This window comes from Varanus komodoensis, unplaced genomic scaffold (genome assembly GCF_004798865.1).
Source record: "Varanus komodoensis strain SLA01 unplaced genomic scaffold, ASM479886v1 scaffold6_2, whole genome shotgun sequence".
In the NCBI taxonomy this organism is placed as follows: Eukaryota; Metazoa; Chordata; class Lepidosauria; order Squamata; family Varanidae; genus Varanus; species Varanus komodoensis.
In genome coordinates, this window is record NW_025336346.1 from 2121864 (window position 1) to 2136524 (window position 14661).

The 14661-nt window shown below is 49.2% G+C and overlaps 1 protein-coding gene across 3 annotated transcripts in view; it reads right to left on the bottom strand.

The window, feature by feature from the left end:
* The window catches only part of SLC38A3 (solute carrier family 38 member 3), a 93791-nt gene that overhangs the window by 17461 nt on the left and 61669 nt on the right, over positions 1-14661 (bottom strand). For 2 of the 3 annotated variants that reach the window (XM_044451469.1, XM_044451470.1), the window contains 8 exons: positions 14249-14307; positions 11483-11650; positions 10688-10767; positions 10048-10148; positions 9351-9475; positions 8139-8283; positions 7140-7243; positions 309-6383 (listed from right to left, as the gene is read on the bottom strand). In XM_044451469.1, coding sequence (XP_044307404.1) covers positions 6279-6383; positions 7140-7243; positions 8139-8283; positions 9351-9475; positions 10048-10148; positions 10688-10767; positions 11483-11650; positions 14249-14307 — 887 coding nt within the window. In that variant the 3' untranslated portion in view covers positions 309-6278. Of the gene's footprint in view, positions 1-308; positions 6384-7139; positions 7244-8138; positions 8284-9350; positions 9476-10047; positions 10149-10687; positions 10768-11482; positions 11651-14248; positions 14308-14661 lie in introns of those variants that run through there. The other variant, XR_006416716.1, reaches the window with a different exon arrangement.

The following is a 14661-nucleotide window of genomic DNA, read 5'->3' on the forward strand; positions in this document are numbered from 1 at the left end:
GAGCAAATCATTGGGTGAGCCCCTTTGCGGTGATATCCAACTATTATATCAAGAAGATCTGGCAATGAGACTTTGGTTGCTGCCCTCAGGATGAATACTGAGAAACAAGTCTCACTGAGAGCCACCATGGCACTTACTCCAGGGAGAAGAGGACACACGCTTTGCTTAAGGTTTCAGCAGGAGAGGCATCTGTTTCTGGTTCTGGAGGTTCCCACTGTCATTTCTGCAGTTGCCCCGTCTCCATGTGGTTAGCCAATTTTGGATTTTCCATCAGTCATCAGACACACACATAGAAGCGTGGTATAGACTAAGGTTTCACATTTTCTTTATTGTTATATTAAAAAGATTTATTTCCAAATATAGATCTAATTTCAGTATATAATTTAAATCTGACACCTAGTACATATTACAGAAAGGAAACTCCTCGCACCACACCCTCCGTCTCTTCATGGGACTGACTTGGGACACTTTGACAGAAAGGCCAGGCACCTGGAGAGGGCAGGATCGTTCTCCGTGCCCCTCTTCATCCCCTGAGAGAGGCAGAAGGGTCCCAAATGAAGCGGGTGGGAGAGGAAACCCAAATGAACTACAATTTCCTTCTTCTCCAGAATGAAAGAGATTCCTATGATATCCATCCGGGCTGAGTTTCCTTGCAAAGGTTTCTATCAGACACAGAGGAGACACGGACAACTGGCCTATGCTGAGCGAGGCAGCAGAGCCAGCCTGTTCTTTGGAAACAGGAAGGACAGACCTTTGCCACCTGGCCAGAAGTTCCTTGGAACTGCCTTTGGAAAAGGAGAAGGAGGGGATTGTTCAAAGGATCTTAGCCAGTCCGGAAATCCTGCCCATTTGCTGTCCATCTTTCACCATACCCCTTTCTAACTGATTTGCTGTATTGCTATTGCATCTTTCAGTAGAGCCAAGCACCACTGGGATCTGGTTGCAAGCAAGCGCCTGGGCGTTCTCTGGCCCCCAGCATAGGTTACAGAAAATAAATAAATATTACAATATATAAAAGACTGTTAGCGTCGCCTAACATTGAGACTGAACCACAAGTGCTCAAGTAATGGTCAAGTGACAACAAGGGCCCCAAAGGTAACGTTGTAGTTGGCACCCACCATCCTGCAGGAAAGGTCTCCTGTTGTGGAAAAGAGCTGCTGTGAAATCTTCCCTTCTCTTCCCCTTGCTGGATCATGATCAGCGCACAGACCTGTTGCGCTGTGTGCCCCTGACCCTCTGCACCTGCCTGCCCCCAACTTCTTCAGCTCCAAGCAGACTTAAGGGTCTGGAGACTTTGGGATCTAGAGGCTGTACGTGTCCACTATGGCTGCTAAGAGCAGGGGTGACAACTCACAGCCCAGAGTGACATTTCTGTGCCAGCGTATTCCCAGCTAGGTGCTGCCTTCACTAGGCGAAAGACACTCCAGGGGTTATGGTCATCATGGCCTGTGGGCCCAGGAAGCGGGCTGGGCTGGGCTGGGCTGCGCTGCCTCTGTGAGTGCTGGATGGGAATTACGCCCATGCAGTGTTGATGAAGCTGCATGGGATTCCAGCTGGCCTCCAAGGGGCGAGGGCTACTGAATCATTCCCAGCACCCGAAGCCAAACATCATCTACCAATGCAGTCTCCCCTCTTCGTTTCTCTTCCAGCTAGCCAACAGGCTGTAGAAATAGCCAACAGTACCCTGAATTTCACAGCTGGTAGTTTTGTTTAGCTCAGCTGGGTTTTCAGGTATCCAGTCTCTCTTCACCGAAAACACAAAATATATACACTATACAGAGTTACTGAGCGCAAAAACAAATACATTAAAAAGATCTACTCTTATATACAGTATTTATAAAAAGCAAATTGACCAGCCACCACCCCAGTACAAAAATAAGAAAATACATCTCTTATTTATGTCCATTATAGTTATTAAATCCGAGAAAGAATTACTTATGGACTTAAAAATGATTTTTGAAACCACAGTGCTGTAAAAAATATCCTGCTTGGTTTGTTTCCAAGCCCCCACCCCAGCTTTGAAATTCATAAGGTGCATTTTATAGGTGAATTAAATTCTTTATGGCTTTTGGCAAGCTGGGCCATAATAGCAGATATAATAGGAAAAATGGCAAGAAATCGCTTGACTGCAGTTTGACCTAGACTAGCTCAGGACCCCACATGTACATAGGAAATATTTTTTTCACTCCTGTCCTTCAAGATAGCTTTTAAAATCCAATTACTTTTAAATCCAAGTCCCATTCATTTTAAGATTTACTTCAAGAGTACTAATTTAGAAGCAGAAGCTTTGTCAGTCTGCTTTTTGTCTTGCATGGTTCCAAAGCAGAAAGTAATGCAGGACATTTTCCATACTTTATTAAAAGGAAACAATCCCAAGCAAAGGACATTGCATTCAATGGGATTTGAGGATAAGGCACAATTGCTGCTCAAGCCTTTAATGGATATTGGGCCAGGATTCCAGAGAGTGTAAGTGTGCCAAATTCTTATTTCCTTAGCAGCATTGGTCAGCCTATGCTTCTAATATGTTTCTCTGCCACCTGATTTCTGCATAATAATGCAGAAATATTGCATACTTGATGCAATAGGAGCAAACCAAAACAGAGGGAAGCTGCAGCAGCCTTTTAAGGTGCAAATTACTGGAAGCAGCAAGGCCCACAAGCTACAGCAGGGGGCAGTGTCGCTTCACCTACCAAGCAGTGCAATCTGTGGCGCTCCATAAATGTGGACAAAAACTACATTTTGGCGCAACTGTGACAAACTCTCCCAGACCTGAAGTCCAGCTCCAAACGCAGCAGGAGCGTCTATGCACAAGGTCTATGTACTGTTCTGAATCTAGACTTTTGCTGTGCATGGCAAATGAGAGATCTGGCGGCTCTTTCATTTGCGGCCAGAAACTTATGTGGAGTTCTGCTGCACATGGGTACTACTCCCATGAGAAGTGGAGCTGCAAGAGGGGGATCCCAGTGTCTTTCCTCTCAAGCAACACTGGTGACTGAAGTTCTTACTCCCAGGAAATATAGCTGGTTCCCCATATCAGTTCATCTGAAGATTCTGCTCCTTGTTGGACTGCTTAAGCAGAACCAACTAGCAGGCTACCTCCAGCAGTAGCTTTTAATACCTCTATAAGACCTATATAGCCTTAGTCACAGGAAATGACTGAGTCTGCACTTAATGTGATAGCAGGTGCAACCTGAAAATGTACTCCATCTGCCAGATTTCTTGCTCTAGTATGGATCAAACAATTTTGCTGGTACACACCAAGCTGTGGCATACTATAATTTGGCTCTTAATCAGAATGACCTACAGCTGCAACCAACTCCGGCCCCAAATTACAAAGGAATTCTGAAAGTTCCCAGTGATCCTCCAAGCTACTGTCAGCAGCCAGCCGGCAACCACAGATGATCAAATCCTCCTTGAATGTGGGAGCTTTCCATTAAAGGCGGCAGAGATGTCCACTGGTCCTTCTACACCAGAGGTGAGGCAAGGGCTGCCAACTTTCCAACCTGACACTCAGGCTTTAACAGGAGCTTGATGGAGCACCAAGAGAGGTGGCTCTTTCATCTCTATACTTGGAAAGCTTTAACGATCATTCCTACACGCTGAGCTGCTATTACGGGCACAGCTGCAGAGGCAGATAGAAAAACGGCCAGGCCTGGGTGAGACGCTGGCCTAGAAGCACTAATTGCCTAGACTCAGAACGATATAGAACCACCAGCAACACAGCAGTCCTTTCCTCCTTAGCAGCAATGCACCCATTTCTAGTCCAAGAGACCTGCGAGTCGTTACTCCCAACTTGACCCTTCCTCACAACTGAGCTCCAAAAGAGTCAGGGTTAATAGGGTGGCCACTCCCGTTGTGCTTGGTATTACCGCAGTGTGTGCAGCAGAAAAGGTACAACTATGACTACATGGGCCTTCAAATTGTCCTGCCTCATCCATGGAATGTCACGATGATGCCGCCTTCCATTCCTTACCCCCTGTGCTCTCTTCCACCCTTTTTCTTACCAGGGACAAGCAGTTCAGAGCGAGAACAGATGAAATAACCACACAGAGCCTTTTAAGGCGTAACAAGTGGTAAAAAAGGCATCTCCTGGAAACCCTGGAGGACAGTCAGCCAGAACACGGCTAGATTAATATTGGTCTGCCCTGGTAAAAGGCCGTTTCCTGTGTCACTAATATTCATTTGGAAATTGTTTGCGTCCTTGTTTTCCCCTCCTCGTGTGCCTAGGTCTTCTGCTGCTTTTTCTCTGTGGTCACAATGGCTACTTTTATACCGTTCCTTCGCCCAAGCCTGCAAAGACTGGGCTGACCACCAGAGGATGAGGTGTGAAAGGTTTCAGAGCCCCGAAAGAGATGCAGTATGCGATGGCCATCTCTGGCTTAAGGAAGAAGCCATGGAAGAATTTTTCCCTAGTTTTTCTTTCTTTAAATGACATTATCAGAGAGTAAAGAAGGGATGATCAATTCATTCTTCCCAATCTGCTACAATCAAGGCCAGGCTGCTAGGTCAGGGGTACACTGAAGCTGAGCTGCTCCTATACAAATTATGCTAAGGAGAAGCCAGGAATCAATGGGAGCAAAGGTCCTTGCCAAATCTGGGAAGACAGCTATACAAATACAGTTCCACTGGAATCTCACCCCAGCTACAAATTGGACGAAAAGCAACATCAGCATGTGCAAAGTCAATGAATGTGCACTCTTGCTCTATACATTACTGAACTTAGCAGCAGTCAAGTGCTAGTGATGGGCTGGGCTGGTGGACTGGCTTGGTGACAGGGCTGCAGTTCCCAGTGGGCGGATACAGCAACCACTAGCGGGAGGGAGGGAGGGAGTCCACCATGATGCAATATGGGGAGGGAGGAAATGGTCTTGAGAATGGAGACCTTTTACACAGTATCAGGTGACAAACAATTACAGGACACAGGAGGAACCGTGACCCGAGCTTCCTAAATACCTGATCATTCCTTGCCATTTCCCTGTAGAACAAGGAGACAGGTGGAGGGATTTGATGCACTAACCACGGGGCTGCCTACCCGCCTCAGCTCCAGGTTCACTCTGTTTGGAAGAGAAACAGTTGTGCTCCCCACAGCAAGCCTGCAACCTAAAGGCCCACACCGTGTTCACCTTCTCCGCTTCACTTCGCCAAGTGAATCTCTCCCATGCACAAGGGATCCCTGGAAGCCAGCCGGGGCCAGGTGCCTGCCAAGGGCCCCTGTCTTAGCAGCCCATACTTGTTCACCTCCCTCCAACTCTGGCCCGGAAAATGGCGGCCGTGGAGAGCAGGAAGCAGAGCAAGTGACGCTGCTGCTGACTCACTGGCCGTCTGCACATCAAGCGAGCAAGTGGTACCAATGAGGAAGAGAGGAGGAAGCACAGCATTGGCTGGCAACCGTGGAGATGAGGAGGCAGATTCACAGAAAGAGGGGCCCCCTGAGGGGTCTTGCCCAGGGCTACGGCTGGCTGAACCTGCAGGCCATCCCAACTGGCTGTGCCAAAGGGCCGACACCCCCAAATCATCTCCCACCACCGCCTGCCATCCCACTGGAGGGCCTGGGGCTCCCAAGAGAGATGGGAGCCAGCAGGGTCCAGGTGGCTGCCGCACTGAGCATCACCTCATCTCTGGCAGGGAGAGGAAAGCTGTAGGGAGGCAGCAGGGCTGAGGAGAGAAAGCCATGTGGCTGGGGCAGGCAGCACAGCCATTAAGAAGTCTGAAACCAAATCACATTCTTTGTCTGACACCAGTGTTCCTGTCCCAAACCACCCACATCCCATTTGTACAGAATGCTTCTTCAGGAGGGCCTGCCCCATGTCTCCCAGTCAGTGGGGTACCAGGCCTCCCAGGCCAGAGCCCCCCACGCCAAGCTCTTCGGCCACGGTCCTCCCGTCCCCACCCCAGATTTCCTTTGGCTCCTCCCACTGGCTTTCCAGTCCTCTCAGCATGGGCCAGCCATACTGGACACCTTTGGCTGGACACAAACAGCATGGCAACCCCCACCCCCCTTTCCCCATCTCGTATGTCCATTCGGCACCACCGGACAGCCCCGTTCCAGACCAGGAGATAAAATCAAAGGCTCAGAGGGGGAGGGACTAGTTTCTGCTCTGGTCAGCAGCGTCCTCTGGCTCCGTGGTGGGTGTGAGGACTGAGTAACGGAACGGAGCCCTCTGGCTCAGGATGGAGCCAGGGACTATTATGGTACAGTCCTAGCAGAGGTAGGGGGGCAGGAAATGTATCAAAGCCAGCTTAGTCTCCCAAGGTGTTCACAAGGCGCCAGGCCTTGCCTAGTGGCCACCTCCGCTCTTCCCACCACCTGTCGCCCAGTCGATGATGATGAAGCTGAGGCTCATGATCATGAAGAGCACCCCAAGGCACGCAAAGAGGGCTGCCTGCAGAGAGAAGAGGGAGGAGGGGAAGAGGGTGTCAGTCAGCCACAGGGCGGGAGTGCCAGTGCTGGCGAGCGCGTTTGTCTGCGTTCTGCACTCAACTGTTCCCGGAGCAATGGCGGCCAACGAGCTCTCCCTGGGCCTCTTCATTTTAACTGGCCCCTGGCAAGCCTAGTGGCTGGAGCAACAAAAACCTTTGTAGGCATTTCCTTCTCAAGCAAAAGCTGTGTGAGAAAAGCTTCAGTGATACAAATAGGCACCAGGCCTGGAGGACAGCTGAAGCTGCCTGGCAGCTCGAATCCTGTCCTCCAGCCTTCTCTAGAAGGCCATGCTCCTTTCTCCACAACCACCCACTGCTGAGTTCTTTCTTCTCATGTTCTAAAGGCTGAGAGGCCTCTCCCAAGGCCGTAACCAACACAGTGGGCCCTGCAGATTTGGAAGGAGGCCTCTCCACAATTTAGAGCAAATAAGCCCCGCCTCGTTCATCACTCTGATAGCCACTATGATCGTAAGAACCTTGTTCCCTGAAACCACAACTCTGGCTCTCCCCTCAGAACACTTAGCCACATCCAGTGGGCACCCATCAGTACAGGTCATAACCGAGGAGCTACCCCCAGCAGTCCTGCGAGAGGGCCCACAGCCTGCAGCCAGAGGGCCTTTCTCCGGTCAGCACTGCGAGGAAAGCAGCTGATGTAGATGCAGGGCGGGACTGACAGCGGGCTCTCTGCAGCAGCTGAAGCAGTATTTTAAAATACGCACCAGGATCTTGGGAGGGGACTTTGTGGGCTCCTTGTCCTTGGGTATGATACGGATGTAGAATATTGCTGGGAAGATGAATATCAGGCAGGGGGCAGAAGTGGCACCTGGGAGAGACAAAGCGAGCAGGCCTTAGGAGGCTGAAAGGAGCTCAGGAAAGGAAGCACCCCCACCCAGCCCCCCGCCGGCCTCCCTCCCTTGCTTTTCCTGGGAAAGCAGAATAGCCATGCTGGCGGGTCCCTGGCCTTGCCCCAGACCCCTGGCAGAGGCCAGACAAGCTATTGATTTCGCACACAAACACACCCACCCGGAGCGGTGCTTGCATTTAAAATCGGACGGGAAATACACAGCAGTTGGGTGTCTGAGAGCCACACAGGAAGCCCTTTGAAGCTGCAAGCAAACAACGGGGTTGACAAGGGTGGCCTTGATCTTTGTGGAAAGGGGCCTTCCAGCGAGTCCCACCCACAGTCTTAAAAGAGGGGAAAGAAATGATTGCCCCCATGGCAGTGTCTATGGCCTTCACCTCTTGAATTTCACCACTAACTTTTAAAAATAAATACTATCCAAGCACAAGAAAGGAAGAGTGGAAACTGGTCTGTTCAGGATATAGGCAGATAGGGCATACCCCCTCCAAGACCAGGCGAAAACAGATCTCTAGATTTCCTGGGACTTGTCAAAAGAACTTGCCATGATTAGGAATGCTGGAAACTGAAGTCCAAAGCATCTGGAGATCTGCTTTCTGCCCGCCACTATCCAATGATTTTGTTTGGAGATTCCAACACTGCATCACTGTGCCTCAGGAATGCCAGACTGAGCCAAAGCAAACTGCTATTTAAAAAGACTATGTCTGTACATGAAATCTAGGGAATTCCATGACTTTTCCGAAAACAGCTGGGTCAGTGGACAGGGAAGCGACAGGTAAAGTAGCCTGTGGAAGTGGACAAGCAAAGGGTGCCAAGCACGGAGATAAACAGGGAGGAAGTTCCTGAATTCAAGCCTCACCGATCAGGCCGAAGATGCCCAGGATGGACGGGGCAAAAATGACAAGCAAGTTGATGGATGTCAGCAGCACAATGGCGATGATAATGTGCCGGATCCAGCTGAATTCCTTGTCTGGAAAGAGCATCTGCTGAATCGCACGCCGCACCTGGCAGGCAGAAGGAGGTGCTGTTAGAGACCCCTCTTCAGAAACAGTTCCGTTACAACCACACATGGTTTCGCCTATCTTGACACCCGCACCCCGTCCTGAATGTGTCTACTGGGACAGCCATAGTCTTCTGGCCTAGTGCTTTATGTATTTATTTGTTTTATTTCTATCCTGCCTAACAGCTGAAGCTCTCTGGGTGGTGTACAAGAAGTCACCAAATATGAACCATAACACAATAAAAACATGGAAACATATGGAGACATAAAGTGTTTCCAATATACCACACTGAAAAACCATCAGGTGGCTAAAACAATTTTAATACAAAGCTACACCTGTTATATACCACTCAATACCCAGGAGAAGTTGCAGTGGTTCTGGACTCCAGTGCTCATTTCTGAACTGCTCTCTGGTGGGCTCCATCTGTACCTTCAGTCCATGTCCCAGTGAGCTCCCTACATCCCAACCAGCTACAGGCAAACAACCTAAGTCCTTCATTTGAAGAGAAATCCAGAGGGGTGTTTTATCCCAAGGTTGTGGCTACTGCTAGGAACTTGAGCTCCTACACAGAACCCATCGTCTTAACTCAACCAGGCAGACCTTGTGCAGCTCAGTTTAGTCTGAGACACACGGACTCTGCTTCAGGCAAATGGCTAAACATGCCAGATAGTGCCCAAGTCCTCTAAATCCTGAGCAGAAAGTGGGACACAGGGATAATGTTTGACCTCCCAGCTCTGCCACAGCGGTCACGAAATGTGACGGGTGCAATCCTGGGCACTTTAGGCAGGAAAAATGCCCTGCAACTTCTAGCTGTGAGCTGCAGGACTTTTTAATGTCTGAACATGCATAAGATACACCCCAGTGCTTCCTCTCTCTCCGCTGTCTTTGTCTGCTCTCAGTTAACTGTACCTCTCTCCTGCCCATGTTAAGCAGCTACACAAATTGGTAACCAGAGGCATACAGACTGAACTGCATTGGCATCCATCCTCTGACTCAGTCACTGATCTGGGGGACATCATGTAGGAAGATCTCCGCCATCCCCTTCACTAATCCCTGCGAAAGGGACGTACCGGGAAGAGCACAATGGGCACGGTCAGTGTCACGGCAGTCAGCACGGCCACGCGCACACACAGGATCAGCACGTCGAACGAGCTCACTCTGCTGTAGGTGTGCAGCAGCTCAGACTCCACCTGGCCTGCAATGGACAGCCAAGAATGCCCCGGCATTACTGATTGGGCCCTCCACTTGGCGGGGCACTTGCTTATGCCCCAGAACTGCTCTTTAGAAAGGAGAGAGGTGTAAGCCCCCATTTCTGCACCAAACTGTGAATACAGCACTAAGCACATGAGCAGGACAGCGAATCCCATGGATCAGGGAAGCAGTGCTTTCCAAGGAAGCGTGCATGGGATCGCACCACACAACATCACAAGAACAAGATGAAATGGGGAATGGGGATGTTACCGCAACTCTGTGTTTGCTGTCCAAGAATTCAAAGGACGTACTGTGAAGGTCTCTAGTCAAATACACAGGACGGGGCCACCCAGAGGCTAAATGGGCATGCAAAGGTGAGCATGGGAAAGGCTTCATAAAATGTGGAAGGGGCCCTGGCACTTGCCATTCTGAGCTGACAAATGATTTGGGTGCCAGAACAACATGTAGCTCCATATGATGAAATGTTAGGCTCTAAAGTTATGGACACAGTCTCTGCAAAGTCACCCACATCCACCCAGTGCTCGCCTTTCCCTAGGTACAGTGGAAGGGACTTACCATAGAAAGTGAGGTAGCCAAACAGGGCAGCCAGGAAGTACATCACGTACATGACTGTGATGGAGATGTTGGCGATACACTGCATCTTCTTCTTGGTTGGGCTAAAAGACATCCAGAAACACCGCGCTGAAGAGAAGAGCTCCTAACTGTTTAGGGCACAAGTCCTTGCTTGCTGAAATCCAACAATTTCTCTTTAACGACACAGGTACACAAAATGCACCAGGATCTGAAAGTGTCTCAGTTCATGCAGCAAAACCAAATTACACAAGGGTGCAGCAGATCTGATGATATGCATGTCATCTGTCTCAAGTTGCCTGGTGCAGCCGTTGGCAGGTATCAGGTATTCCTTAAGCCTTGGGAATCTGTGTGCAAGCAACTCAAAGAAATGGGGTCTCACAAAGGATGCATTTACCCCTTTACTAAACAGAACCAACCATTCAGGCCACTTGGTGGCCTTTTTAGGGGCTTGGAGTTCCATGTTTGGCCTACGGTACAGAGGCAAACTATTAAGGTTTCCTGAAGTGTGACGTATGTGTTTGCCTTAAAACCGGAGGCTGTAACATCTCGGCTCCACCAGTTCCCTGCTTCTCCCTCTCCACTTCAGTATTGCAATGGATCAATGCCATGATCAAATACTTACTTTTTCAGTTCAGTGTAAATAGGCAGGACCTCAGGGTGACACACAAAGGCAAATGCCATGATGGGGATGGTATAGGCTGTCTGCAAGGGAGAGAGAGAGGTGGGGTGAGGGGACTATTGGGCAACTTCCTATCCTCTGGATCAATACCTTTGTAGCCCTTCAAATAGTTACAGTAAACGCTGGGTTGGAGAAATTCAAGAAAACAAGGAATTTACTAATAAATATTTGTAGCCGCCATACCTGGAAGGGGTGGGGACAAGTATCATTGACAAAGAGGGTTCCCTGGATCAGGTAGGGTTTGGAGACCCTTTCCCACCTGCCTCATCAGGTAGTGACGGTGGCCAACCCAAACCCCAAGATCTTCTCAAACATCTCTTGTTCTCTTGACACTGCACCGCCACCTTGGTGCACGTTGCTCCTTATTCTTCAATGTGCTGCCCTGTCTTGGTCTGCCAGGCTGCCTGCCTGCCTGCCTCTCTGTCCTTCAAATTCTCCCTTAACACCAGCTTTTTCAGCCTTCCTTGAACGATCATCTCTGCACCTCAACAGCGCTGCAAGCAATTCATTCTTGTGCCACTGCTACCACTCTCCTCCACTTCCATGACCATGTCATGTCTACAGATTATACAGTGCCTGACCCTGATGTTAGCTCTATAACCACAGAACTATTTAACTCTCAATGAAGGGTCAGCGGTAATTTTGGTTCAAATACATAAAATTAGCAGAGTTAGATACGCAAGTGGAATGTGGAATATTGATTATTCCTGCTGACTGGAGTAGATCCATTCCTCTGACCTGAGAGTTGAGAGTGAGCAAGCTTGGAGTGCAGACATCTTCCTCAGTTGCCTGGACGATGGTGTGGTCACTCTGATAGCTGCTCGTGCTGACTACTGTGAAATTCTGGTTGCTCGTGGTGTTCACGTCAACGAGCGGACAGGGAATCTGGAACTTTTTGTAAATGACCTGATGTGGGAGCAAGAAACCATCAGTACAATTCTCTAGCCAGTTCTGACCAAATGCCTGGTTACTGCCAAAACATCAACACCAACATCTTCACTTGGCTATTTTTTGTATAGCCGAGTCACATTTCTATTTAAATTGGCCTCAACATGACACAATAATTGAACTATGTATATGTTCTTGATGGAAAGAATGGCTAACCTTTAAAATGACCCTTGGGGGAAAGCCCACATGAGCTGGAGAGCATCCAGTTCAAGAAGCATCAACCCCAGGTGATCAGGGTGCAAATTACTCCCATCCTCCAAAAGGAGATGGAACCAAACCAGGAAGGAAATATAGAGTGGCGCAGAGCTTGGCAGGCAGTCAAAGAGGCCAAAGCGCTCAATGGAAAAATGCACAGGCCAGAGATATTTGGAGAGGTTCATTGTGAGCATTACACTGACATTCATGCAAATGGTGGAAGTGCAGATGGTCTCTGTGGCAGACAAGTTGCTGGACTAGAGAGGTCTTTTGCCTGATCCAACTGGGCTCTGCTTCTGGATTTAAGTCCGAAAGCATTCCATAATGTATTTAAGCATTCCATGACATTCCTTGAGAATTCTGAGAACAATTCCTTCAACTGGAGCACAAACACTCCACACCTCTGTTGTGATTGAAACCACCGGGCAATGTCTTTGAACATCTTAGCTGACAAGTAATTAACTATCTCATAGCTAGTCTGTGTTCCTGGCTTATGATTTCCATGCCCATCTCATGATTTCAAAGGCTGGACTCAGCACCCAATAGTATAAGTGATCTCAAGAGCCAGTGAGTTCAAGAGCCTCAAGTGAGGAAATGGAATTGTGATGCGCAAGAGGCCATTATACAAAAAGCCAATTTAAATCAACAGCCTAATCCAGTGAGCTGCACCTCCAGCAAGTACATTAGTGCTAAGTCACCACATATATTTATTTGATAATTCAATATGACAAAGAATTAATTGATTATAATTAAATAAATGCAAAGCAGCACACCAGCCTCCTCAAAACTCAATAACAGTTCAATTTACCCTCAGAACAGTTCACATCAAAGCAATTCAAACTACTGAATCAAGCCCACAAAGTAAAACCAAGACCTGGGTAAAAGAATTCTTGCCTAACGTTTGGCTGCAGCCCTTTCTGACGTGGAGCGCACCTGGCACAGCCGGGGGGGCTTGCCCAGGAATAATCACGCTGTGGCTGGATTCAGCAAGGCACCAATGCTACACTTTATTTAGAGGCCAGGAAAAGCCAGCTTTTTCTGCTAGATTCCCTTAGGGCATCCTTCTCCAACTGAATGCCCTCCAGAAGGGTTGGACTACAAATCCAATTATCCCAGCCACACTAGCTGGGGAAGATGGGAGTTTCTTGTGACAGCATGACTGATTTTCATACAGAACCTCTCCTGGCTAGGAGGTTCACCGCAGCTCCAAAAAGTTAAAAAAGGAACAGGCGTGCATACATAGCAGGTACCACCTGGGCCTGCACCCGGCTTGCAGTGAATGTGGCGTGCTTTGGGGGGAGTGTTTGCACTGCAGGCCTGGCGACATCCTCTTGAGGTCCCAGTCGGTGCTGGCAGCCTTCTCCCATCGCTGCACACCCTGCTGGCATGAGGCTCCTTTGCCCAGAAATAGATCAGCATTGCTGACAAGGGAGCGAGAATGCAGTGACGTGTCTCTCCCTGGCTGCTGCTAAAATGGCTGGGGGCAACTGGCTGGTTAGTCACACACTGACAGCCCAGCAGACCTCGCCAAACCCCAGCCGCCCGCCTGCAGCAGCGGCAGACAGAAAATGCCGCTCCCTGGCCAAGCGGCAAGGGCAAGCACAGCCCTGAAGCCATGTTTGAAGACCAGCTTCTGGGGCTGGCTGTACCTGGTCTGGTGAAAGCGACATTCCAGCAAGGAAAGGCACATGTGGAATCTACAGCTGATGGTACTGGGTTTCTTTTCTAAAGTGGGTGACTGGGTGGTCCGAGGTCATATTTCCAGCTCCCACAGCCCTTCCTTGGGTCTATGGCATGGCAGCAGTAGCCAAAAGAAAAAAAGGTCTTTGAAAAGCCATATTTAGCTAGAAAACAGTAAGTAGAGGATGGGAGGGAGATGTGAAGAGGACACATCTCGGGGGTGGCTCACAACCAACTAATGCCCCTAGTAGGGGCAGATGTTTTGAAGGTAGAGCAGGGCTGAGAAATCAGGTGTGCTGCCTTGGACTCATTGCAGGAAGGGCAGAATAGAAATGCAATTGTCTAATAACTAAGCCTTCGATCTTATGCTCACTTACATGGGTGCAAGGCCCATTCTACTGAATGGATCTTTCCCTGGGCAGAGATGCGGAGGCTGTGCTGTGATAAATAACCAAAGGAGCATTCACAGGCATGTTTACACAGAAATGCTGGGAGTGGCTGCCCATTTTTTCTGCCTACATATGCACAGGATGGCACCCTAAGGCTGCCATCTATGGCTGCTTACCAGGGAAGAAGCCCAATTAAAATGAACGTGTTGTCCATGTGGTAGCGACGCAAGGCAGTGCCCTTGAATAAAGAAGTGGCACTTTTTAAAGTGTTGCTGGCCCTGCAAGAACTCACCGATATGAGGAAGAAGACCATGCAGCTGAGGGAAAACCCACTGGCGTAGCCAAGGTAGCCTGGAAAGAGAGAAAACAGGAGGTTGCGGGCTGGTTGAAATCTTCCTGGAAAGCGTGGGGCGCTCTGATCGTGATCACAGTTCAGTGACAGAGTCCCAGGTTGTTGGTTCAGCCATGAAGTAAAGGCGGATTTCTAGGTTCATGAATCAGCACAACCCTCTCCCTCTCCCTGCTTCTTTCTCTTTGGCCCATATTGCCTATACTAGCTTTATTCAACCTGCTGTTCTTAGGCCACATCACGCACCAGCCTCAGCCAGCATGACCCGTGGGAAAGGTGCTGGCTGCTGTTGTGAAGAGAGCACCAGGAGCAGTCTGCTTTTGGAAGGTTCTTGAGATACTTTGCTCTGAATATGG